Source organism: Scophthalmus maximus, chromosome 7, assembly GCF_022379125.1.
Source record: "Scophthalmus maximus strain ysfricsl-2021 chromosome 7, ASM2237912v1, whole genome shotgun sequence".
NCBI lineage: Eukaryota > Metazoa > Chordata > Actinopteri > Pleuronectiformes > Scophthalmidae > Scophthalmus > Scophthalmus maximus.
Genome location: NC_061521.1, coordinates 14482600 through 14510366, shown reverse-complemented (window position 1 = coordinate 14510366; position 27767 = coordinate 14482600). Strand labels below are relative to the sequence as shown.

Below are 27767 nucleotides of genomic sequence, written 5' to 3'. Positions count from 1 at the left end.
ATCCTTTTCTGTTTTTATCTCTTTCTTTGAGGGAGAATTGTTTGTATATTATGTTTCGTTGCAGCTTCTTCTAGGTCGTGGCCACAGACTGGAAACTTAAAGGAACACTGCTACACTCTGTCTTTCACGTTTCAGTTCAGACTAACTGTTTGTCTGTCAGCAGAGCACTTTGTCCAGACCACAGAAGATGGTATATACCTGTTGTTTCAAGTAGTGTGCCTTATAACCATGAAATTGACTTTGACATTTAACATTTTGGAGTGACCCTTTAAAGGTGAAACGAGACAAACAAGAGTCAATAGCCATGGTTGTGTCTCTCTGAGTCTGTACTGACCAAGTGGCAACCAACCTTGATGTCAACAATGACCATCAGTTTGTGAACTGCTGTTTTGAAGCCTTGAGTTTAGCATTTTGAACAGCGTCTTCTTGGGGGGTTTTTGCAACCAGACATAGGACCGGGGGTTGGTCTGATTGACAGCTTGTCCACTAACCAACCAAATCTCTACAACCACATTGCTAGCAATGGTTAAAAATATGTACTCTCTAATATGTTGTCAGTCAGCAATCCAAGAATCTCTTTACTATGACTGAACATTGAAGATGCTGCATGCAGCTAGTTTTCCCAACGTTTCTTCCTTTGCTTCCAATCTTTGAGCTAAGGTAGCCTCAGTGCATAAGGAGGGGACATTAAATCCTTCTTCTCATATAAATTAGGTTAACCCTGCAAACGAGTGTCTTTCCCAAAAGGCAAGAGTATCTATTTAAGAACACTGGGTGGAGGATCTCTTTTCCAAGTGTGTCTTGGGAATGCAGTTTGTGAATCCTTGCCGCTATTATAGAAACGGAAACATTGTTTTGATCCTATTAAGTTTGTATGCAAATTCAGCGTACTTTGTGTGTATATGCTGTCACTGCAATTATATACAAACATGATTTCTGTTGCCCTGCATGGTTACGTTTGTTGAAAGGGTATATCGTCACCAGATGCTTTTTCCATTTGCTCAGAATGTCAGCTGCTATGCACGGCACTAGGATCAACATTTGCAAAGCGCCGCAAATCTGTTAACATACAGAACAAGCCTTCATTTTAAACATTAAGTTTTTGGTGAAATGTGTGTCCTGACAGTAATACTTTGGTGCCATTTTGTTTTCTGTGGTCCATTGCAAGTGTAGACCACCTAAAGATAGTATGTCAGGTAGTTTGAACTTAATCCTCTTCACCGGTATTGTTCCATCATCACAACAGATGAATCTGTCAGCAGAGCAGAAAGGCACGGACTAGTCAAGCAACCCTTGTCTGGTTTTCTCAGGCGACAGCCAGGACTGGGCAGGTCCCAATTACCCCCTTTAATACCGTTTGATAAGCTGCTATGAAAGAGCTGCCTTTTTTTTTTCATTTAGCCTAGAGGCTTTTAGGTAGGTGTGTTGATGGGAGGGTTAAGAGAGGGGTTAAGCCAAGCTCACTGACTGAGACCCAATTGATTAGGCATGGAAACTGCTGGCAACTTGCAGAAAGAAAGTCATAATGAGATCTTTATACAAACCCTGCTTCAACAGACATTTTTCATTATGTTGATGGTAAAGCGTGTTTGACTTGTTTGTTAATGTTTTTGTTCCAAACCCAAAATTATTGTACAGTGCGTCTCCTGTGTGCGTCTAACATCGGAAACGAGGAGCAGTTACCTCAGCAGCGGGCAGCAATGACAGATGAAGAGCTTATCTGTAATTTGGTAAAGCGCTTCTTTCTCAATGTGTTCAGGCTTGTTGTCAACTTCCCATACGCGGAACAAAAGCGCTGTGAAGTGGCTGGATTTTCGTGCCGTCACAGCAGCGAGGAGGCTGTAACCTCTTATAGGTGGAGGGGTGACCTGCAGTGAAACACGGGCCCTCCGCAGTTGCGTGAAGAAACCCCTCCATCAACAGCTCCCCTCCAGCTCCTTTCCTCCCGTTCAACCCAGGCACAAACATGCCTGATAGTCAGCACACACTCCTGGCTTTGTACTTGTTGATTTATAAGCTCTGTAGCAACAGCATCTGACCTGCTACCAATTACAATATCATCACAGGAGGGCAGGACCCAACTATTTACATGTGTTCATAAATCTAATGCGCTGCAATGATATATTTTTTACTCAGCCATTCGTATTCTATTTTTATATTGTAATTCAAAAAGAGAAAAAGAATAGAACTTAGGATATTTAAATAAAAAAATTTAAAAAGTCTTTATTTTACTTACTGACTTGATTTTTAACCAATATCTTTGTCTAGGATTACTGCTGACTAGATGTATTTTTGTTTATTACGCATTTGTTTGGAAATAGCAGTTTAGTTTCCTCATGGTCCGAAGCAACTGCAGGAACATTACCCTCTCCCATTTTCAACAAGTTATTTTTCAAGTTTAAAATGCCATAGAGCACATTTGGAGGTATTAAAACATATAAATTTAACCATTACAAAGTAATTTTTTTGACACATAAGAAATTTTTGTATGGGGGGGGGGAGAAAATACACTTTTTTCAAATACAGTTGTAGTTCCATTTGACAATTTTTTTTATGAACAACAGTTGGCCTCTGCATGATGTGATTGTCCACACAATCAGGAGAAATGGAAGGTATTGGTCTGGGAGCTTTCAACTGTCAGATACTTGCCCCCTCAATTGACAACCTTCAGTCCAACACGACCTGCCCTAAGAAATTAAGTCCAAAATAAAATTAATAAGACAATGACACTGCTTGGAGATGTCAGAAAAGTCTGCTATAAGTGCAAAACTCTCCGGTCTAAAGTAATTGTGTGAGATGTGAACAGGATCACATGAATCTTTAATCCCTGTCAATGCTGACACGAGGTGAAGAAATGTATGTGCAGAACCATTCTTACCCCAGAAGATCTGAGTCATTATTAGTTCTGCTCTGATTATAACAAGAATCTAATGTTTGGAGGGTTTTAAATGTTTTATTTATAATCGCCTTTTATTGTTTTTTTATTTCACAGTTTATTTCTCCAATTGTCTCCAAGTGGCATTTTCTCAGTTTCACTTAGTCTGCGGTCGTCCGTCGAGACCACCCTGGTGCAAACTGGAGCCTGCACAGCATTTGCCTTCCACTGAAACTTGACTGTTGTGGGGCGGAGTTGGGTTGTGCACTTTTGAGATTAAACAGGAATACTTTAGGGATCACTTTGTTTCAGGTTTCAATCCCTTGCCCCTGCTGGAGAAAGAGAGGTTCTCTCCCTGGTGAGAGCCATGTAATCCCCCGTCCAGCTGGTGTCTCGTCGTCCCCTCACTGTACCTCTGTTTCTCTGTCTGTCCCTGCCTCGACAGAACAATGCAGACCAAGTTGCCTTCCAAGTGGGCGGCGGCCTGTCGGCTCTGGAACAAATTCTGCATGTCATCACTGCTGCTTCCACACCCACCGCAGTTCCTCGTATTCCTCTCAAGTGAGTACCGTCACCGAATTGAAATATTTATTTATTTTTCATAATGATACACGTGAATGCATAAAAGCAGATAGCAAGTTCAAGTCTTTTTTCTATTATTTAATACACAGTTCAACACACACAAAATCTGTTGCTGTGCCCTTGTGTTTTTCATCATGACTTTAATCAAGTTTATGATTCGAGCCAGCAGGGTGAGCTGTCTCTTAAGTTTATGATTGACACAATTTGATTTTGGAAATGCCGAGCACTTGTTGTTGTTGTTGTTGTTGTTGCTGCTGCTGTGACCAGTGCTGATGTTATCATTAGATGAGTGTGATCTTGTTGAGTCGGATTATATCTAAACTGAGATTCCTTGTCAGAACAGGTGTGGAGTGATTTTTCTGCAATGGCAAAAAAAAGGTGAATGAATCATATGGGTTACAATAGATTTACTTAGTGTATATACTCATCTATGTGGAAGGAGTTGCCCCAGTGCTTTTGTGCTATTTTTGTATCTCTGAATAAAGAGTTTAAAATTTTGGGTTAAGAAATATATCCTGCTTATTAAGAATACAATACATTTTATTTTTTAGAATTAACCACTTGATTACAAATGCTTTGTCACAAAGCTGAAAATTATCTGCTTTCTTAGTTCATGAAAAGTTGATGTTTTGGAGATATACATGGTTTTCTTAGGACAGTGACAAAACATATCAAAGAAACAATTTCTGTGTACATTGATCACTGGCAAAAAGGTAATTCATGTTCTTCAAAATCTCACTTTGACTGACATAATACCCAAAGAAAAAACATAGTGATGGACGAATAGAGATAACACTAACAATTTTTACAGAAACCCATCTGAACAATACGTACAATCAATGTGGACCCGGCTGAATATTCACAAGGTCGTGAACAGCTGTTACACTCAATGACTTTCTTTAATCCCAATTAGTTATTGTTTATACAGTTGCATAAAGTGAGTAACTGTTCAGTTGCTTCATCTCAATAGAAAATCTAAAAACGAGAAACGGCACTGCCCTTCTAGAAATGGAAAGCGCTTCTATTTTCGTAATCGGTTTGTGTTCATTCTTTTCTGTAGAAACGCGAAAAGCACACGTGTCCCATCTATCATTTATAGTGCAGGGTATTTTTGAGTTGTGGGCTTGACGTTTGCATGGGCTGCCAGTAGATAACCTTAAAGAGGCTGCCGTACTCACTAGTGGGACTCTGTAATGGACTCGAATGGCCTTGCGCTCCCATTCATTAGCATTTTCTGGTCTCTGAATCTCTGCTAATGGACAAATGCTTCTTATATTTATAAGGCTTTTAAGGGGCATCACATGTATATTGATTTTTTGGTACTCTCTCTTCCTCAATCATTGTAATCTGAGGGAATTTTAAGCAGACCTCTGAATTGGAAGAAATGTTATTATCTTAAATGGGGGAGATTCACTCTTCTTGTGCTAAGCGTTTGTTTGCTGAGTTTGTTGGCTCATCTGTGCATGACGTTCTGTCGGGCTCAGAGCAGAATTCCTCCTTTGCTTGACGTCTTCTTAACATGCTGTGATGATGTGATGGAAGAGGAGGTGAAGATTAGGCTCATGTGTTTTTATCCTCCACACACAAACTCTAATCCAACTCTGAAGTCAGTTATGAATAGTGAGAAAATAATGGTCTGTTCACATGGCTAAACCGGTTTTACACAAGCATGAAATTAGTACAGTGACACACAAACCCTTCATTGTGTCCAAGGCCTAAAAGGTACATTTAGTAGCTTGATTAGAATTGAGCGTGATGCCTCGGTTCTCCATCTTGCATTTCAGTTAGTTCTGTGCAGCTAATGCTGCTGAAACCTCTGGAGCTTCGCCAGCTGAGAAATGAACTGCAGATAAGCCCCTGATGAACATATCAACCCAGGCCCATGTACACATTTATCCCTACTCAAACAGCTCGTCCAGCAGCTTGTAGAATATACCTCAATAAAAAGAACGCAGTTTTCAGATTAAAATCTGTGTAGGCTGCAGCCGTGTATGCAAACAACAGGCTGTCACAATTGTACTCACACATATCTCTCTTTGAAACATAAGAGAAGTCACTCTTAAACCTTGTGATGTAGCTCAGTCAGGTCTGTGTTGTCGGTAGCTGGTGACGAAATGCAACACAAAGACGCAGCACGGCTGTCTACTTATCACTATACGTCATCTAGATGGCTGTGTGGCCTAATGGACTGCTATACAAACGCAAGCCCCAGAGTGCGCCGCATTATCTGTTTACAGTGATGCTGCTGTATTGATCACCTCCTCCTACCAGATAAGCAGAGTGATTTACAAAAAAAAAAGCAGCCGCGGAGATGCTCCTGCCGTATCTCTCCCCAGGGAGGCTGATTCCATCTTGTTACCATTATATTAATGAGCTAATTCCTCTACGAGGCTCTGCTAATGTCCTGGTGAAACCCTGTGGTCACTGGAACTTCGAGATCAAAGTTTATGCAGAGATGAAATCTCAAAACTCATAATAAAATCCTAAGTGTTAGTTTATAGTTTTTTTAAGGAACACGATTCTTCTTCATCACTTCTTTAGTTAATTAAATTGATTCCCATTATGGCAAATATTTTGCTCAGTAAATATTCCCATCTGAGACACAGGAACAAAACAAATTGGGGAATTTTTACTTAAATAACTAACTTAATGTTGTGTAAATAACATTTTGCTTGAATAATCTCCCAAATTTTTTTTTAGATTAACATGTCTGAAAATGTACAAATCCATTCATAGAAAAATATCTACAGCTCTGATATTTTATTTTATTTTACTTTAATATAAAATAACACTTGTAAATGGAAATGTAACTATATGTAACATTGTACTATGTGAAAAAACCTATTACCTGTGCTAGAAGTATTAAGTTCACTGTATACAGTATAATTACTATTATGTAGTTGAAACAGTTTTGGCCCAAAGTGTTTAACTAGCATGACAATAAATTAAATGGCACAGCTATTTGGGTTTCAAAAGTTGGTGTGGATGGAGGAAACCTTTTTTTTTTTTTCTTTCAACCCAAACCGGTGTCAAAGATGTCAAGTATTTATTTATCTATTTCTTTTTTGGTCCCGTGGCCTCTCTTCCAATAGGGGTCACTGGAGAGAGGAGGGTAAGACTTGTGTACTGCTTGTGAATGGTCTCTGCCAGTTCACAGCTTTTAAAAACCAAAAGTGCCGAAGTACTCATCTATGTTAATTTGGGTTGCAAAAATTGAAATCAAAACTTTATATTCTACTGTTTTCATCATCTGTTGGCAATTATCATTAATTTAAAAAGAAAGGCAGAGCTATGAAGGGAATTTAATGTTAACTCCATGTGTTAACCCAATTTGTATTTCCACCTCTGTCTCACATGACCTGTTGTATCCTGTGAAATCAGATCTGCTGCCTGTGGTTTGTATTTCAGGATGTTTTCCGCCATTTGAAGGCGTGTGTGTGTGTGTGTGTGTGTGTGTGTGTGAATACACGCACTCATGCTCCTGTGCATGATGCTGTGTGACGGCTCATCAGATTTCCCCCGCCTTCATACCTGGCCAGTGTGGCACGACAGCCAGGGTAGATGTCTTGGAAGCACTCAGGGTATCGGAGAGATCAACAGCAGAATCAAATTAAATGTCATTTAGATAGCAGTGAATGAAGGGATTGTTTGACAGCACAAGGAAGTGGATTTGCTCCTCACCTTTTATTTTGGCTTAGGATTCCTTTTCTTCCCCTGGACACAAATTTGCACTGTTTAAGAGGCAGGGACTCAACCCGATCTGGAAGTTGGTCAGATTTCCGCAGCGTTGCTCCAGTCAGGCTTCACTGTGCACATAGGAAACGCTGAGAGAGGGCGAGAAATGTGAGACTCTGGTCGAGGAGCCACCGATCGAGAGCCCGATAACTCGAGGCAGTGACAAAAAGCATAAAGAGCTTTTTACATGTTTGTTGTCAACTCAAATGAGAGTTGGCTCTTTACTATAATAAATGGCATTCTGTTGATAAATAGACAAAATTCATGACCCCTCTATCTCTCTGCTTGTTTGAAGTCCAGATTCTATTTTTTAGCAACAAAATTTGTTCTTTTATTCTTTTTTTCCCTCTCCTTGTTTGTCAGTGTTGACCTAAAAATAAGTAATTTTTATAAAATGTTAGAACATTAAATGTAGAGGTGTGTTGCACTCTCAACTCCCCCCCGCCCTCAACCCTATCGTGTGTTGGCCTGTTGGCCACCCAGGTAGAGACACAGAGGGCTGCAGGGTGGCGACACAGGATCAGGTGTGCTCCATCCCTCTGCCTCTTGGGCTCACTTCTCTTTGGATTTGTGTAGCTTTACCTGTAAAATGATTTTCCCTGGCGGAGTGAGGTTAAGCTGTTTAGTGGAGGTGTGCAGATTACATCGCTCATTATTAACCCCTTACTTTCTAAATTTCACTTTTTCTTTATCAGCGTCAGTGCCCACTGGTACGTCCACCAGCTAAAATGTGTGACGATAGTTTAATGCTCCTATGTTCAAAGTCAAATGTCCTAAAAGTGACAATGCACAATGTGGGTGGAGATGGATGGCGGCTGTGGTCATTTTAGCAACATGTGAAGCATGTGTAATATAATAAGAAGAACCCTATATTGGTGTAGGTGGAGGAATGTTGCCAGTTTGGATAAAGGGGACATGTCAGTCCCTGCAAAAAAAATGTGTGCAACATGAGACAAGCTGGCGTGGCACTTCACTAAATTGTTCCAGAAAATCTTTGACTGGAGCTGTCACTGAGGGGTATTGAGTCCGAGCGATTCCCAGAGAGGGCGGACTATCAGGTGTCATGCTCATCAAGCACAATTAGGTGGGAGGAAACCAAAGACAGATCTCTGTGGCGGTTCATTGTACAAGCTGGTGTAAGGGCATAACTCAGACATGTCTTTTACAGGCTCCTCGTTTGTTCAGAGATGACCAAAGACAAGCCCGATTAGCTGTGTTACAAAGCAATTGCATGCTCATTACGTGAGCAGTTGAGTGAGTCGAATTGTGAAGCCAGGGGCCCAGATCTGTCCTGCCTGTCCTGTAGTCAAGTGATTTAATTAGTATGTGATTGTCAATTTTGGGGAGAATACAGCCATGCTGAGAAGTTTTTTATTTTTTTTATTTTTTTTTGTTACAACTTTCACAGCACTGCGTTTTATGCCAGGGAGGTTATGTTTTCACCCCTGTCTGTTTATTTTGGTTTGTTTGTTTGTCAGCAGAATTACGCAAAAAAACCCGCAACAAATGTCCAAAAAAATTGATGGGAGGATGTCACATGGGCCAAGAAAGAACCCAATCAATCTATTTGTGTATCTGGACGAAGGGGAGGATCCAGCAACTTTTTTTCCCACTTTCTCTTACATTATGAGACAGTGTAGTATTTTGAGATTTTCACAGATTTCCCTGGGAATAATGCATGGATCTTGATGAAAATGTTCTCATTGTCACCACGTGATTTGTATCTTAACCGCCCGGCTACCAGGACACCCTGATGAGTTGTGACTTTTGTTTCAGTGTGTCCTCTTAACCACATGGTATTGTGCGTTTTCTGTGGGGAAAAAAACCCAAGAGTGGTTTCATGAACTTTAAGAAGGAGTCAGAAGTTTTGCATGGCTTCACCATTCCCCTGATCTAAAACTTCTTCCTTCTTCCTCTTTGAAGCAATGAATAAATATCCCATTACACACAGTTTAGGATTTGCATGGCAGAATTCCAAGGAGCTGCTCTGAATGCACTGGTGATACTATTGCTTCTGAGATTTTTTTTCTTTATATATATTCATGCAAGAAACATTTGGCTGGAAGAGTGAACCAGATCTCAGTTGTCACCGGTGTAACCAACAGGGACATGATCTTAAAAACCACAATAGTGACTTAAGGCACCTAAAGTAACTCTTGTCCTTTGCAGGAATTTACATGGCAGCTACCACAGTTTGAATTTCATAAGCTGCTTGAAGCATATAATTTTACAATAGTATTTGAAAACAGGTATTTGAGTTGTCGTTTTAGTATTTGCATAGAGGCTGATCTGTGTCTCATGTTCGCCAGGGACTCACACAAAGTATAGTTTGACAGGATCTCATGTTACATCACATCTTCAGTGCACTTAACCATTATGGCTCAACTTTTTATACCATCTTTATGCTGTAATAGAATTACTGTCAATATAGCTGGCAGACATGACTGGAATGATTTGCAAGAAAGCTAATTTTATGGTTGTTTATTTATTTGTTTTAGAAAGTGCTGTGTTGATGTATTCAGGTGGACGAATGTACGTTTCGATGTCAGATTTGGACACTTTCCCATTGGACAAAATATAAGGTTTCTCACATTAACACCACATTCCATGTCTGACAGCTTTATATTGCAATGTCAATAATGATACGGCAAAGCGACTGATCTGCCCACGAGCAAATGCAAAGCACAGAAATAGAGGAAGTTATTGACAGACTGGGGTCTGCCTCGGGCTAATCTATTTTCCTTTACTATGCCAGCATGGTTTGACCGAAAACGCACAGCAGATGTGAAGGTTTCGGTAGATATCAAAATGTTTACCACTAGAAATAAACATGGCCTACTTTAGGCACTGGAGAGGCAGATTCCATTCTTTCAGTGAGCAGATAGGACACGCCATTCTGCCAATGGCTAAAATATACAGTTGTCAAAAAATATTAACTGATGAAACGGGGGTGAGGGGGAGTAGCAGTCACAGCAGAACGATTGGTCAGTTATCTGAAGCATTAATCTTCTCTGGGGCTTGTCTCAGAGCAGACATAGTACAGAGGCTTGCTGGCTGGCTCAGCGCTGGCTGCTGCCTGGCGGCGGTGAGGAGCTGCTGAGAGGAAAAGTTTTATCTCTCCAGAGGAAATGCTGCACCATCTCAGCCAAGATGGGTATGAGATAGTGTTCAGCTCCTCTGAAGGTGGCTCTGGTGAGGGGAGTCTTCGCACAAGTAGCTGATATGAGTGTTTTATTCCCCAAATCGGTTTCCGTACTCGCGCTGTCAGTGAGATACGCTTTTTGACTTGTGAAGACAAACTGCGCCCTTAAGGAACCACAAATACAGGAGAGTGTGTTTGGTTTCCCGATGACTGCAGATAGTCTTGTCAGTGCCCGGGGCTAGACATTTAAACTCGCAGTCGTAGTGTTTCTGTAATGAATTGCGAGGGGAGTATCGGCGTGACTTGAGGTGTTTCTAAACTTGTGATTAATAATACTTTGTCATCTTTCTGTCAGATCTCTCTGTGCTGCTGTAAACACCTACTACCTGGCATGTTCCTGTTGCCCTCTCAACTGCTCCTACGTGCTGTTCAGCAACAAGATAGCGCTTCTCATGGACCTGCTGCTGCATCAGCTCACCGTAAGTCTGTGCACCTCAGCACATGAACACGACCTGAATTAGCATCACAGACAACATACTTAATGTAATATCCAACGAGTCAGTATTTTTGCTGTTAATTTGTGTCAACAGCATTTTTTTTGTAGGTTGTATAAAGTCCTGTAAAGGTAGACAGGCAGAAAATGCATTCGAAGAACTTTGGTGTTTTCTTTATTCTTTATTGATATATTCGTTGCTTGGACCACAGAGAAAAAAGCCATCTCATTTTACTGGTGTTTGTTCCTGCCGCATTCTTACTGAAAGACGGAGTGAGACAAAAGCTAGCGAGTACCAGACCATTGCTCAAGCCCTCCACAGAAGTGCCCCAACTGAGGGAATGTGAGAGCGCAGGCAGGCAGGCTGCACTGTGGCGACATGTCAGCCCATATCCTTCAGCACTCTGTAAGGAGGACTGTAAACATCAGCCCACTCCAAACATCTAAAGGTGGCGGCTCGCTGGGGCCGACTACACTCACAACACAGACGGGACAAGGTACAGGCGCAGGGTTGTGGTACATGCATGAACTCTACTGGGGCTTCCTTCTCCAGTGCCGAGTTCCAATCCAAAGCAGTCATATTTCCTAAGGGCGCACAGGGATAGGTTAGCCCCGTATGTTTTAGTTTATATAAAACGTATCCCAGCAGCTGCTCTGCTGACTGACAAATCCAAAAACACCGCAGGAGACAAACTAACTGTTCTCCATGTGTTCAATGCAGATTAGGCATTGAACAAACCCATGCTCCTGCACACCCCTCTTTGATGAGCTGTGATTTTAAATTACAATTTCTAAATGTGTGTGTCTGTGTTCTGGTATGCGTGAGCAATAGAGTAAAGCAGTGGGGGTAGTGCCGCCTCATGAGCATGTCCACTTTTAATTAGATTTGTGGAGAATGTCGGTGGATTTACCTTTGCTGTCAGCATTCACCCCAACCATTAGACCAAATGAGAAGGTTTTAGCAGCAGCACTATATTTTAAACCTGGACTTGTGCTTGTGTATTTCATGAAATGTGAATAAGCAAAATGGTCATCTAATTGCACTGTCTAATTTCTTCTGCCGTATTTTTATTTTAATCCATCTAGTCACGATGTCCATAGTACATTATTACTTGTCTACACCAGCTTTTAATAATAATAATATATTTAATTTATAAAGCGCTTTTCATGGACCCAAAGCGCCTTCATGTGGTGTGCCTCAACTATATACCATAATTGCAGTCATTATATATCACAAGGATTCTACCAACCTTTGGCCTAAAGCTTTGAAATAATTAATCACTAAATTCTATAATGAAGCAAAACTGTAGGAAAAGCCCAGCATGCCTCTGCATTTGCTGTAATCCGCATGTTGAAGGTTAAATTGCCCTGTTTCTGTTTATCTCTCTGCACTGTAGATATTTTGTCTAATGTCTTTCGGATGTTCTCATATTTCTGTATCAGCCTGTCGGCATCAGGGTTTATCACAGAAGCAGTAACCCAAGTTATGCAAATAACACGGGTGTATTAATTACTCAATATTTTGTTAGTAGTCCACCTTGTTTTAAGTCTTTTTTTTTTCTTTTTTTTTTTGCAGCTCTATGTCCCAGACAACGAGTCAATTTTTGGGCGCAGTGTGAACAAACAGGTCTTTGAGGGTTTGACGACAGGCCTGCTACAGACCATCGCGACCATCCTGGGGTCCCTGTGGCCATATCTCTCAGAGTCTGGACAAGGCGAAAACACATGGATTTCCTCCCCGGATGCCAAGGTCAAGACTGCCACAGAGTCCTTCAACACGCGCACGCAAGACCTAATCAGGTATTTTCCTTCCAGTGCTACTCCCAAACTGCTTCTCCTCCTCCTACATGGCACCTCTCTTTCTCATAGCATTACATCCCTCCTCCACTCCTCTTCACTGGGTTGAGAGTTGGTCAACCTCTGTTTCCCTCAACGGCCGACCTAATGTAAAGAATAGGCTGACAAAATGTCAAATCTCTTGGAAATGGTCCAACTGGTTTTCTCATTAGAATGGGAGTTGTGTGAGAATGACGGTGTGTTCTGGCATCCTTCCAGCTTCTACTTTTTCCACACATTTAGTTCCACATTTCAAGTAAAATCCGTTATGGGGGGGTACAAAGTAGCATAAACAAAGATCACTTCCAAAGCTTTGAAAGGTCCCCTTGAACCTGGTGTTTGAGCGAGCTATGAGGCTATGTAGGCTGTAGGAGTCGGTGCTGTGTCGCAGAAATGTGGACTGTGAGGAAAGGCAGGCCCAGCCTGTTGAAGCCTCGTGGAAGAGTGCAGTCTCTCCACCATCCCTCCCACAAGCAATGATTCATCTGGACGGAGCAGCTGCACAGGCCCACCACTCTCATCCACTGACCCAGTCGTAACCCTGGAGACAGGGGAGGGCCTGAGAAAAATGGTATCGTCAGGCTGGTAATCCCAAGTACGAGCTCAAGATTTACCTCAACTGCCTTGTATAATGTATACGCCAGTGCGGAAGGACAAAAGATCAAAACATTTTTTTGCTTTTGCAACACTCTCCCATTATATCAACCCATATATCACAAAGAAAGAGTTTCATCATTTCCTCTCCTCTCATTACCAGTTTCTCAGTTTGGCTTTCAGTGCTTTTAGTCCCCCATCCTTGTCATTAATGTTTCCAATCCACGCTCAAATGTTGAGATGTGAAGGAATGAGTTCGACCACCAAGCCGGTTGTCAAATGGGCGAGCAGGCATTTAACAGAGCAGTCAGTGTGAGGAAAGATCCTTTCAACCCAAGAAAAGCTGTGGAAGAGGATCGAGTCTAAACAATGGGACTTGGTTCAAGTGTCAGATGACCTGCAGTGGCTTGTGGAAATGGTCATAATCACCTGTTTTGAGAGGACGAGGACTCGGTGAGTGATAGCTCTAGCAAAAAAGGTATGTGAAAGAGGCAAATAGTCTAGACAGTTAAAAGATGAGGAACAGTGTCCATATCGGCGACTCGAAAAGCTTTGATTGGCAACTGCGGCACTCGCTGGATTTTGTGCCTGAGCTCAGCCTGGAGGTGCAGGCACACCTGAGCTGTATAAAGAAGGTCCCAGGTCAGCAGACTGTCAAGGGCCTAGAGCTGGTCTGGCACAGGGGCCAAAACAGCACTCTAATGACACTATTAGCAGTGATTTGTGACTGAAAGACTACAGGGAACATGATCATGAGACCTGTCATTGGCAAAGACAAATTGGAGATATCACAGTAATAGAAGGGGGTGGAAGGCTTAGGTAAGGTATCTGCCTACAGCTGCAGTGCTGTGGAAGTACGCACAGTAAAGGCCTTTGTTTGCCTGTGAGATGAGCTTTTTTATAAAGTAAGTCACCCGTGGTAAATTTGTTTCAACATTTTCGGAAAGAAGAAGAAAAAAAAACCCCGCTATTGACCACTGCATGTTTTTCTCTTTCTTGCAGCTATGTAGTAAACATGGGTCTGATTGACAAGTTGTACGGGTGCTTCCTGTCGGTCCAAAGTCCTGTAGACGAGCAGCCCAAGATGTCTGCTTTCCTCCAGCAGGCCTCGACTCTGCTGCACAGCATGTGTAAGCTGTGTTTTGTCGTGACCGGACGGTGAGCATGTCTCTTATTTTATACACTTTTAAACGTCTCTGTGATCTTTTTGATCTTCCTCTGAAAAAATACACACCAGCCTCTCTTTGCATCTAATGACCGAGACTCAGTCACTGTCAGTTCTTAAATGTCACAAGGATCCATAAAGACTGGCTCACGGTTACTCAAACAAAGACTGTGGTTCCTCTGCAATCAGCCAGCAGGTCGTTTCCTCCAGCCAGCTAGCTGGCTAAGCTGTCGTTACTGCACATAGAGATAGGTATCTACTTGACCCAGCGCTCTGTCACTCACCATAAACCTTAGCCTGCAGCGGGAGGTGGGGGGGGGGGGGCCCACCCATGTGTGCTACGGTGACCTCCACTAAGAGAGGTTCAGTGGCGCCGCTGACAGAGGCTAAGCACACAGACACGCTGAGGGACATTAGCACCACAATTCCTCACCTAAAAGGAAAATAAATGTTGACCATGGTAGCTGATCCAGATATGCTTTTATGTCACGCATTACAATAAAAGTTGAAGTGGAATAACCTTTACGCATGTAATTCTTACAATGGATCGAGGTAGCCATAAAAACCGAACTTCTTAACATTTCATTATTCCAAGACCTTGCCAGTGCTTTTTACGTTTCACCCACTGTGCTGCTGCACCAGCCGCAAGGTGCTTCAGGAACAGCCCGGTAGAAAACGGCTACAGTTGAACTATGTTTGTCACTGAATATCTGTGAGAAAACACATTGTCTGATCTCGCAGGTCTAAAGAAACCACGGTCAACACAGCAGCCAACAAGCCTCGTTCTGCCAACTTTCTCTGTATGTCATTTATAAGAGCGCTCAATGCGCTTGTAGAATACTTTGGCCATGCCAGTTGCTCTGTCAGGGGATTATAATGGCATTAGGAGGCTGTGTTCTAGCCTAGCAGCATATTTCACGCAGAGCCTGTTGGCTAACATCAAGTATCGGCATGCACTGTAGCTTCCATCCAGAGGTCACACGCCCTGCGTTCTAAAGGGCTGCAAATCATTGCTGGTGCTGCTGCGGTAGTCCTGAGTTATGTGTCTGAACTAGCCCAGTGTTTTCACAGGAGTCTTCTGCATTGTGACCTAAAATTTGATTATTGGATTAATTACTTACATTTTCTGTGGCGTTTCATCCTTCCTCTTTCTGAGGTCAAATAATGCCTTACTGCCGAATGTGTTGTCACATCAACCCTGCTGACACTAAAGTGTTTGGATATTAATTTACAGATTCATCATCTAAATGTTAATATTTTGGACCTCCTACCATGACAAATTCACTTTTTAAACAAAGAAAACGCTCCTGCCTGGATGCCAGACTGGTTGGTTTTATGTCACTTATTGAGTTGAGCCGTTTCTCCATACTGTCAAGCTTGTAATTCCTCTCTTTCGAATCAGCGGTATCCTTTGCTTTGTTGTTAAACGTGAGGTACAAAGAAAGGATGATGTTACCAATCCCTTCAACCAACAGGGTTGCATCTTGTCGGAGCCAGACAAACACCTTGAATCCTTTCAGGCGGCTTTGATTAAATGCGCCCAGGCACTCAGCACCTTGTCAGGCGGCTCAATATGATCTGCCAGCTTTGAGTCGGTGCCATGAACTTCACGTCATGGCTTTACTATGTTTACTGTAGCTGCAGTGGGGAGTGGAAGACGCGATTTTGACGGTTCCACTCTTCATCTGCAGCCATAAACTGGCTGGCAGTGGCTTTTACCAGTAGAGTCGAAAAGTGAAACGTATTGGAAGCCCCCCTTGCATGCGAAGAAGAAGATGGTTATTCTATAAGTAAAAGAGAAGCACGTGAAGAGTGAACCTAAGAGGTGATGTCAATATGCAACAGATTTTAAACCTGGTGCACTTCCACCCGCAGCAGTAAACAAAGTCAGTCTCTCTTGACAACTGCCGAACGGCACAAAATAAAGACATAAATGCTACAAAGTGTTTTTACAATAATATCTGTGTATTTGTAAATGTTTTTTTTCCCACTTATTTTTGGTTTTGACCATTAACAACCCTCCCACCTTACTCTGCAGTGCTCCCAGTATATTTGACAATAAACGCCAGGACCCGACTGGACTGACGGCCTTGTTGCAGTCCACAGACCTGGTGGGAGTGGTGCACACACTGTATTGTATCCTGCTGCACAGCTTCTCGCCAGAGTCTGCTTCCCAGAGTCAGGAGCCCTACGGCCCTGGGGTCATCCAGGTGGCTGTGCAAGGCATCCGCTTCCTCAACAGTTTTGCCCTGCTTGACCTATCTGCCTTCCAGGTATTTGTAATAAATGCTAAATATTATCTATTTTCACCTGGCACAAATAAAAAAAACATTCCTTAGATCGAGCAGAGCTTGTGCATTGGTGACAGAAGATTAGACATAAATTTTTTTGTATTCTGCATTTGATCTTTGTTCGTAGGTAGAAGAGCTGATAGCCTTGAATAAACAGCTAAAAGAGCAGTTTAAGGGACTTGACTCTGATCACAAATGGCTACAAATATTTTAATCATTCTTCCTGGATTTAATAAATCTGTATATACGATCAAATAGATGCTAGTTCCTTTGTTGAGATCCATTAGAAGAGGAGTTACCCTCCTCGGGACAAGGCTGACCTGTGGACATAAACGCCGGTGCCCTTTGACCCCAGGTCAGTTGCTGGGGTTGAATAGATCCTGGTGGGTCAGCCTTTAGGATGAAGCGCGGGGTGATTATCACTGTACGCTGGGCTGTACATTACCCACCCCGAGGAGGAGAGGGCAACAGCTTCACAGTGCTAAGTCACCGCATGGACGGAAAGCCACAAGAGCAAGCGTTAATTATTTTAATGTCTCGCGGTAATTACTTTGAAGCGGCTTCCTCTCTCTGACCTGGCACACTCGGGCAACTCAAAACAGCTGGATATGAAAGCTTTCGCTGCAGGAGTTTTATGAACATTTTAAATAACGTGTCTTTTCTTTTTTTTGTCCAGGAGCTATAATCACCTTGTGTTTCACATTACCTCACGGCACAGACTAAAACTTATTGTAGTGAGTGTATGCTTAGAATTCAGAGCATTAATTCACTTTTCTGCCGCATCAGCTCATAATGAGACATTTAGACTGGAATCTCAAAAGGGTCCTTTGCAGTTTACACAACTTGTATTTGGTTTGTTGCATGTTGGCAGAAGATACTGCAACAAATCTGTGATCCTTGAAAATAACTGGAAAAGGAAGTTTTTCCTTCCGAGCTCGGAGTGGTTTTGCTGTTTGTCCTTTCAGACTGTGACATGATTTTTTTTTTTTTTATCTAAATATATGAAATCATTCTTAAATACATTTAGTTTTTGTTTTTTAGTTTGACACCTCACATGGTCCATGAAATGTTGTTAATTTCTGGTATGGGTAGATTTTAATTCTTGAAAATAATGTGTAGCTTCTCAGGTACTGTGTTTATGGATGTTCAATGCTAACACACCCAAACTTCAAGTGCAGTTGTGGTGATCTTATGGTGCTCTGTCACACTGACGTGTTTAATAAATACTGTCTGTGAGCTGCGTCTAGCATCTCATCTCTAAGCGGGATTTGGGTGTTTTATGGTGGGACACCGCTTGAATTGCTTATTCTGTTAGACCATGTATGTTCCCACCAGCAAAACATACAACAGTTTATTACTTTGTAATATTGTTGCTCTTTGAAATCCCAATCATAGACAATTTATGGTTATTTCACTGTGGAACGCACTGACATGCTACATCTGTGACTTGCCAGTCTGTTCTAGGAGCTGAGGGCCTGTCTCTAGCTTTCCGGCACATTGTCAGCTCCCTGCTCTGGTACTGTTCCCAGCATTCCTCTGAAGAGCTGCTGCATGAAGTCATCACCTGTGTGGGATACTTCACCGTCAACCACCCAGACAACCAGGTAAACCACATTGAACCATGCGATGACTGCACAAAAATGTAAAATATTTCACTTTAACCAAACCAAGCAACTCTAAACATTGAAATATATATTATAATTATATATATATATATATATATATATATATATTTATACAACTTACAATTGTTTTTGTTATTAACCAGTCTGCAAGATTTGTCAATTGATTGTTGTATTCAACAGTGTGTAAAATGCCAAAAGTTCTCAATTACCAAAAGAGGTGTATTTTATTTGTCTTTATTTCGAAGGGCAACAGTCAAAAACATTAATATTAATTGTAAACATAAGGTAACATAGATTATTTAATTATTAAATTTCACTTGATAAATGACTAAACGCAACTGCTGCTAATTGCAACATTTTGTTAAAGAAATGATGTATTATATTTTTCCATAGGTAAATTTGATGTCTTCAAATTAATTGTTTTATCAAAACAATCCAAATATATATTTGATTTATTATCATATAACTGAGAAATACATCCTCATATTTTTGGAGGATGGACTCCAATATTGGACTCACTATTTAATATTTTTTCCCAAAAAAAATACTGAAATGATTGTTCCGTTATCTGAATAATTGCCTGTAAATTTTCTGTCATTCTACTCAACTAATATATTTGTTTCGGCACTACTTAACACAATTAATCAACTGCTTCAACAGGAGTTTAATGTTCTGTCAGTCTACTAATCGTCTAATTGTTGCAGCACAAGTTGTATTTAATGCTCTCCAGTATGAAAAGCGGTCTGTTGAATTAACGGGGCCTGGTCGTGTCATCTTACTTTTGTTTTGCTCATGTATTATTTGTCAGAAAAAGGGGTGTAGTTTTGTAATGGCAACAAAAAGCACCTGTTTAAAGAGTCATGCCGTGGCACCTTCCTGCTTTCGACGTTCGTGTGTCGTCTTTTGTCCTACAGAGTGAGCCATTGTTCGATCGTGGTAAAGCAGGGCTGCGTGCCGTCCCCGGTGTTACAAATACTTATGGGGCTTGATTGAAGTGAGCTGGATGTGAAGAAGCAGACCTGGCTGCTGTGTAATTGGCTGTCATGCATGGCCCGTCTACCGGGCCTCTGATTAGCCATGCTACAGTTGACTGGGCTTTGATTATGTTAAACCTGACCCACACAGGCAGCAGCCACAGCTTCATGCTCAAACCTATGATATTTTATTTAAGTTCGTGGCGTCGCAGCCAACTGCGATCGCAACAATTTATGGGCTGATTACTTATTCTAATTTGCTGAATTTTTTTGACTTCTAATTAAAGGTTCCTCGTCCGATCTATGGCACTTAAGCTCTCCTCTCTGCTCCTGTCCAATTTAATTATTATGATGTACAGAATTAGCATTTGTTGGTCATCGTAGATACAATTTGCATATTATATTGAATGATTAAATGAAGACCGATGATTAAATTACGTCGGTGATAGATGATTTGTCTTTGTGCTGCCACAGCAGCATTGAAAGAGCAGCCGTGGTTGCCTAAAAACATTTGCTTGTTGCTAATTTGATGCAAAATCCGTCATTCCTCTGCAACCTTGGTACTGCCGAGAACAATATATAGAGAAAAGCACCAAAAAATCACATACCTTGCTTTGGGGTTTAAAAATGTAATTTAGTAAAAAAAAAAAAAACAAGAAAGAGAGAGAAGGTCAGGAAACAAGATCCTACACAACCTCCACACGAAGTTGATCTGTGCCAGTGGTCCAGTTCCTGGAATTTGTCCATTCGGTTCTGCACCAAGATGGACAGCGTTAAGGAGAATATTTGGAGCAGCTTGAGCTTTTCTCAAGCTAATGTAAGCATTGGCAGGACACAAAAGCAAACCGACCCGAGGCTTGTGCGGACGTAGAGACTGCTGCTGATTCACTGTCGGCACACCAGCTATAGGAACATGAATCTCTAAATATATCTATTTTTATAATATGCTTAAAAATGCCTTCTCAAAGTAGAAATTTGAAGCAGACCATAGCATACCATACGTATTGATGTATTCCCTTTGCTCCGTGGGCATGAATAATTCACCTAATGACACAAAAAGCTATTGGGAGAGTGACATATGTAGGCTTGTGTGTTTTTCAAGTGTCTCTGCTCATGGGGGTCACAGCCATGTTGCCATATGTCTCATTGTCTGTTGGGTGCGCCTAAAGAAACATACAAAAAAAAAATAGAAGAAATAAATCCTCTTCTTTTAACTGACGTGTAACAGGTTGATTTTTTTTTCCCCGCGAAGAGATATGTTCCGGTAATCTCCTTGTCTTTAGATACAGTGATTCATTTGTGATTCATCCCCACTCCCAGTGATGATCTGGTGAGTCTTTGAACTGACGGAACTGTAATTTTAAAACTGTTGACATGTTAACCCGCCTGACTTCCCACTTGCTTTTCAGAGAAACGCGAGCAATTTCCGAGTGTGGAAAACCTTAAGAAAACTAACTTTTGGTACATGGAAAATAGGACCACACCTGCCAGCAGACTGAGCTACACATGCAAAACACACACATGCAGTTGTCCTCATAACACACACACACACACACAGAAACGGGTGTAATTTCAGGTAGTGTATTGACCTTTTCCCTGCACCGACTCCTGATATTACCAGACTCCTCTGTGACTAAATTTAATAAGCTGTTTTCTTTATATCAACAAGCATCTCATGAACTTTGAATTGTCTCTGGACTAAACATCCCACACGCACACCTCCAGAGCCTGATATGTGGGGGTCATTCCTCTTCTTCCCCTTCTCTACGAGGGCGTTTCCTCTGCCCCGCAGGCCCAAGCCAAGCTTTGGGCCTGTAATTCCTGTTAACCTGATGTTGAAACGCTCCCTTCAGCAGTCCATTACTGCCAAGACAACCAAGCGCTCACTGCCTGCAGGGTAAGTGCAGCTCGTGCAGACCATGGGGAGCCAGCGTTGGGGAATGCACACTCTGGATCACCCAGCAGAGTAAACAGAGGCAGAGTAACGCAGACAGACGCACTCTGCTGCGCTGACTGGCAGCAGCGGTCCTGATTGTTAGCTCGGTTGATGATTTACACTCTGCTTCAAGGTTGAACGCAGGTCCAACACACTCAAATTGAAGCGGAGGACACTTTTATCCACGCAGAGCTTTCAGTGAGAAGTTTCCATTTGTCTGCGCTGTTGTTGTCAGTTAGTTTTAGAGCAGAATTATCTGCAGTACGATCTGCGGTGGAATGACAGCGTCAGCTCACAGAGATAAATAAAGAGTTATTAAGCTTTAATGTGTAAACAGCAGGTTTTTATTAGTTGGGGGTTTTTTTGGATAACCAACAGTCAAGTTGGTGTGTCTATGTCAATGTCTGCTTCGCGAGCATCCCCTTGTCCAAAGGCAATTTACATGTGTCCTGTTGCGTGACTCAATGAGCCATTGTAGATGTTGTAAAGAAGCACTAAACAGTTGTTTGTCTGCCGCTCTGCTCGTCTTATCAGTGAGGCCGTTCTACTGCGACAGATCTGGTTTATATTGTAGATGGATGGAGCGTCTGCTCTGATGTTGGTGCGTGCTGAGGTGTTTGACCTGTCTAGACGCTACAATAACTCTCCTTTAAAAAAAATGTATATATAATCTGATAAAAAAAATTTATATCAGACAGTTATATCTTACAGTTGATTATTAATAAAAAAAAATTACCTCATGCAGCAGTGCTTTAGTCTCTTGCATCCAAACTAATTCTGCTTATTTGTGATTTATTCTTTATTGCGTGGCTGGATGACAACTTTTTTCCCCCCGCTCTCGCTCTCAAATCTGCTTTAACTTTAGTTTCCGATTCAACACTGGGTTTTCCCAGGAATTTTGTTTGCGTTTCAGAACATTAACTTTACACACTCTTTGTTGTAATTGTGGACAGTGAGGATGTTATGTAATGGAAGCGTCATAAAAACTCGGCACTGTTTAAAAAAAAAAAGTGCCAGGCCTCTGAACTTAAGGAAGAACAGAGCAGCTCAGGACACTTGAGTTTTTACAGGGCCTGTGTTCTACGCGGGCCAGATGTATGTGTTCAGATGCTTGTTGTTAGTTTTATGATGTCAGGCTTTGAGCTGCAGATACTTCAGCTGGACTGGGAGAAGTAACGCCGCGGCAAAATTTCTCGTTGGAAACCATTTCGGGCTCTGGTGCTGATCTTCACCTGGTAGAGGCGTGGAAAGTTGGCGGGGGACTCATTTTCTTTTGTTGCCTCCAGACCCTCGCCGCTGCCACCAGGCGTTGTTTTATGTCCTCCTACGTCAGGCACTTGAGAGTGGACAATTTGTTTAGGCAGATGGAAGATGGAACTGTGCAAAGTCGAGGATTATGAGATCGCTGGGTGATTTGTGGGTTGGATCTCGTCAGAGCCCCGGCTCGAACATCCAACACTTGCTAGTGTTAAATTATGACACCTAAACCATAAATGTCCCGTATTAAAACACATGAATGATTCTTTAGCTTTTGCAGAATCATGATTTTGGCTCTCTAATCAATTTAGCTGCATACATTTAGGACCCCCCCCCCCCCATCGCCGGTTTGTCTTTTTGCAGTGTTGCAATAGACAAGACAAATATGATATTGTAGGACTTAGTGGAAAATAGCATGAACAAGCTAAAACTACATGCGCTGAAAATAAGCAGCTCTACCTTGAAAACAACCAGAGCCCCCCCCCCCCCCCCCCCCCCTTCCTTCGCTGGATGACTTTGTCCAGTGAGTCCCACATTCCTTTGTGAAAAACACTCATTGAGTCAGTGAAACTTGGGATTTTGTCCTTCCACTGTTACACTCATGTATTTATAGCGTATTCAAGACGATTGCTATACCGTTATCACCAGAGCGGAAATGATTCTCACAGATTCAAAAATTAATACTTCCATTACAGGCTGACAAATGCGCTGCTCTCCACGCTTTTAAGTGTTTGTAATGTATTACCGTTGAGTTTGTTTTGATCTGTTCATATGGATTCTTTAAACAAACGATGATGGGAAATGACACTGTTTTGTGTCGCTTTGAACGCCGCTGTAGAGGGCAGCTCTGAGAAGCTTCACCTTGAACTGATAAAAGCAGAGAATTATCGCTTTGTTTATCCCGCTGCTAAAAGTTGGAGTGCACTATCAAAGGGGAAGCCAATGGAAGAGTATTAGAGAGCATGTTTTTAAAATCTTGTAAATCTTGGAAAATTTATGTCACCGTGACCCGGGGACCTCACTCTGCCCTTCTGCTTTCCATTGGCGTTAAGCCTCCCGGCCTGTACTCGGTACCTGTAAAGTAGCGTTCTGGTGTTCTTGCTTTGTTTCACTTCCGAGCCTCTTGCTCTCAGAGAGGTACTTGGTCCTCGGTCCTCTAAAAGGCTTAGGAGAGACGACCGGAGCATGAGTCTGGGACACCGTCCTTTGCAGCAGTCCCCTTTCAAATCAAACGAGTCTGGGACAGATGTGGTTTTAATACTGGTGGCCCGGCTGTGACGGGCTGTGATGGAGAGCAGGATGTCACCGAGGTGAAAATACCATTAATGGTATTGCTCATTTCTTGAAGTGGGGGTGGCCAGACTGTTGCTCACTCTGCCTTTTCACCTACCACCCCTGTTGCACAAAGATTGTCCTTTCAACCTGAGCTTCACTCCTGCATCAGCTCTGTGATTTTTTTTTTCCCCCAGCCGAGTGTTGCTTAAAGAGCTTAACACAAAACTTGAAAGTGAGGTTTTCACCTCTGATAATGACATGAGTTCACATTTCTCATTTCCCCTCTTATGTTACAGAAGCTCTGCTATTGCTGTTGGTACAAAGGCAGAACAAAACATCCCATCAATGTGTTTTATAGCCTGTAATTGTGCGGTGGGAGGCTGTGCCCCCCAGGTCTCCTCCTAATGGCTTTTTGTGTGTTGTTTTAGTGGCAGATTTACATGTGGGAGGGGCACAGGCCGGTGATTTACAACCAGCAGTGCCACTGACTGGCCCAGTGACTGACTGGCCCTGCTCCCTGTGTGTTCCAGGTGATAGTGCAGTCTGGCCGCCAGCCCAGCGTGCTGCAGAAACTGTGTCAGCTACCCTTCCAGTACTTCAGCCACCCGCGCCTCATCAAAGTGCTCTTCCCCTCCCTCATCTCGGCCTGCTACAACAACCCTCAGAACAAGGTCATCCTGCAGCAGGAGATGAGCTGCGTGCTGCTGGCTACGTTCATTCAGGTAAACACAGGAGCATTGCCTCAAATACAGTATATGGACGCACATGTTCTGTGTGTTAGGACACATTTACATACTAAACATAATCCAGTGATTAAAATATCAGGACCACAAAACTTGGGAGTGTTGCAGCCCAATTAAAAATAGGTGTCTTTCTTTCAATGCTAATGTTAATAATGGATTCAAAAACATACTAATAATCGATTTCATCCTCTTTGGCCTCAACAGTTTAATACCTTTTTAAATAAAACTAAGTCTAGAGGGAAACTTGTCTGTGAAAGCTGATGAACGTGGTGACTTTGTAACAGGCAGGTTGGCTTCCTTCACAGTGGATTTACCTGCCACCGGTTCAACCCCCAGTAAACAGCTTGTCTCCTTCATCTTCTTCCACCAACACGCCCCCTCACCGCCCCGCAACCACCACTGTTTAGACACCGATTAACTTCCATTCAAAGGGAGACGAGCCATTGTCATTTCTTTCAAACAAAGCAATAATGCATGGCGTCCTGCTCCGCTGCCCTCATTGTTGAGTTGACCTCAGGAGCATTCCTGGGAGTGAAACAACGCGATCCGGGACGGTTCGATATCACTCATTCTGCTAAGTAAACTTGTTTGTACAAGTTTGATTGGTAAACAATTTAATCTGTGATGGCGGCTGTAAATTTTGGTCTAAATAAAATTAATAAAAAATTGTTGTTTGGGTTTTTTTTCCCCTCAATAGTTTTATTTAATCTTAAATAAGACTATTAAAATTGTACACACATTACGTCTGTTAGCATTAATGCCTCTTGTTACTTCACCCAGGATTGTGCCGCAAATGAGAAAGAGTCGGACAACAAAAAAAAGCAAGGAGGTACGTTGTTCTGATGAATTCATCAAATGCATGACAAAAAGAACGGATGGCTTGTATTGATTTCATATTTTGAATTCTATGAAGATATTTACGATGGCTAATTTTCACATGTAGGTTATCCAGTTAATTCCAGTAATATTGTTATTTAATTGAGTAATGCATGAATAACAATTTTTCGTCATGAAGTTTATCTTTCAACCCATGTTGACCTTACTCCGGTGAATTTTTGTGAGATTTTTATTTATTTTTTGCTTGTTTAAGGATTAAGGATCTGTGTTGAACACGCTGTATAACATAGATGTTGTTTTCTGTCTGTGCAAAGTTTCCCAGATGCTGGACTTCTGCGAGTTGTCCAACCGCTTTCCACGAGATCAGTGGGACTCGGCGCTGCAGTTTTTTCTCAAGAAGCAGGAGGAGTGATGCACGGCCCACTGTCCTCAGAGTGGACCAGCACAGTGTAAACACTACGGGGGGGGGGAGAGACTGCGATGTGGAGATGTTGATGAGGAATTTGTTCTTTTGTTTTCTGATTGGACACATGGGTAAATTGTGTTGTGTTCTTCAGACTTTGTCAAATGTTAGGATTGTGAAGCCGATACCCATGTTGGTTCATCCGTTTAGATTGATGAGGAATTTGCACATAATGTCTTATTTTGTTATTATTTTGTTGTTCGAGCACACACACATCTCTTCCGTGTAATATCTAGACAAAACTTGTTTGTGTTGTAGATAGAAATGGATCGGTTTTCACAGGAGTGACAAAATAATGTAATCCTACTGTAATTCAGTTTGCTTAACATTTTCATCAGTAATATTTGTGTTAATTTATTGTATTTCTCTCAGTTTTGAATGTGAATAACTGGGATGTTATCTCTTGTTAACGTTATGTCAGGTATGTTACATGACCTGCCTTGATTGCAATTTATACAGTTGTGTTTTCACTTTTTGCTTCCCTGCTAAGAGGCACTTGAAATTGATATAATTTTTGAGTTATTTGCCTTTTACCGTGTAAAGTAATATACTGATGGTTATTGCATTGTTGTTCCTCGATTTTCACAAAGTTGGCTTTGTAGCGAGTTTCTTTCCATCAGGTCCTCATTAACCCTTGATGTTGAAGACATGTGCTGAGTTGATGGATTTCTATAAATTGTAGTAAAAAAAAAGAAATGCCTTGATTGGATCTCAATCTTGTGTGACTTTTACATTTGAACCACACTGACGCCCTTGCAGTCTGACCGCCTGAAGGAAAATATGTTTTTCAGATGTAAACAATTAAGAAACTTTTCACAGTCTGTGTTTGGACACCAACAATTTAAATCGAGCGGCTCTAAGGAAGCCATTAGCCCCTGTACCTGCCCTGTGCTGATCACTGGATTAGTGTATAGTCTACATTCAAAAAAGAGTGGTAAAGGTTGAAATGTAAATTGGTCCACCGCAAAAGCATCAATTCGGCCTTTAGTTCTGCGCATATGAGGTCAACCTGTAAATGTAGGCAGCTTTTAGAAGCAGGATTAGGTTTGGCCTGATGGAAAATCACTTCCAGCCCCTGATAAGATCCGAGTGTTTATTTGAGGCTTTATGCTGATTTTATATGTCACCTAGAGGCCTCCACTGTCTTGTTATTCTTCATTTAACATTTTCCTTTTAAATACCTTGTTGCCACTCCTGTTATCCCCCTGTTCACCCGTGTTAAAGATGCAGTGTATCAGCGCGGGAGCGTGATCTCAGCGCGACTCCCCACGTCCTTCGCTGATAGAAGCCGATCCTCCTCCAACAAATTGCCGAGGTGTCGAGTGTCGGTCCCAGCTTGACCCTGCGCGCTCCCCTTGTCCAGCGGCTGTTTGCCGGTCAGGATTCCGACTGCAAGGAAAATAAACCCGAGACTCGCCGGGATGCGTCCTCGGGCTGGGAGTCCCCTCGTCGTGTTGTGGGTCCATTCAGCGCGTCCTCTGTCCGCAGGCGATGCCAGATGCAGATAAGGGGCCGCCGCTGCCTGTCCCCTGTCTAGACCTGCCACCGTGGGCCCCGGGTCGGGGAAGGGCATCGGGACTTTTGTTTGGAGGAGACCAAATTTCATCGGGTTCTCACTATGACCGGGCTGAATTTGGTCTGAATATATAAGCTGCAGGCTACGGCACTTACAGGCCATGATGATGATGATGATGATGATAATCACATGAGGAGGCGCTTTAAACGGGCCCGGGGCCATTGTTTCTGATCCGGTGACCTATGACAGTTACTAATATCTTGTACGGTGAGGCTCTTTTGATCTGAGCAACTGAACACTTCACTGAAATGTTTCATATCTGATTGCGTCTTTAGGCAATAGGCCTTTTTATTTGGTTGATCCAGCTCCAACCTCCATTTATTTATATATATATATATATTAAAGAAAACGTCAAACATATGCAGTAA

General features: G+C 42.1%; 1 protein-coding gene across 6 annotated transcripts in view; it reads left to right on the top strand.

Moving 5' to 3' along the window:
* Positions 1 to 26527, top strand: part of scaper (S-phase cyclin A-associated protein in the ER) — a 54496-nt gene extending 27969 nt beyond the window's left edge. For 5 of the 6 annotated variants that reach the window (XM_035641235.2, XM_035641238.2, XM_035641240.2 and 2 more), the window contains 9 exons: positions 3321 to 3436; positions 10690 to 10813; positions 12404 to 12627; positions 14260 to 14415; positions 16461 to 16695; positions 18168 to 18317; positions 24311 to 24502; positions 25304 to 25352; positions 25675 to 26527. In XM_035641235.2, the coding sequence (XP_035497128.1) occupies positions 3321 to 3436; positions 10690 to 10813; positions 12404 to 12627; positions 14260 to 14415; positions 16461 to 16695; positions 18168 to 18317; positions 24311 to 24502; positions 25304 to 25352; positions 25675 to 25772 (1344 nt within the window). In that variant the 3' untranslated portion in view covers positions 25773 to 26527. Of the gene's footprint in view, positions 1 to 3320; positions 3437 to 10689; positions 10814 to 12403; positions 12628 to 14259; positions 14416 to 16460; positions 16696 to 18167; positions 18318 to 24310; positions 24503 to 25303; positions 25353 to 25674 lie in introns of those variants that run through there. The other variant, XM_035641241.2, reaches the window with a different exon arrangement.
* The last annotated feature ends 1240 nt before the right edge of the window (positions 26528 to 27767 follow it).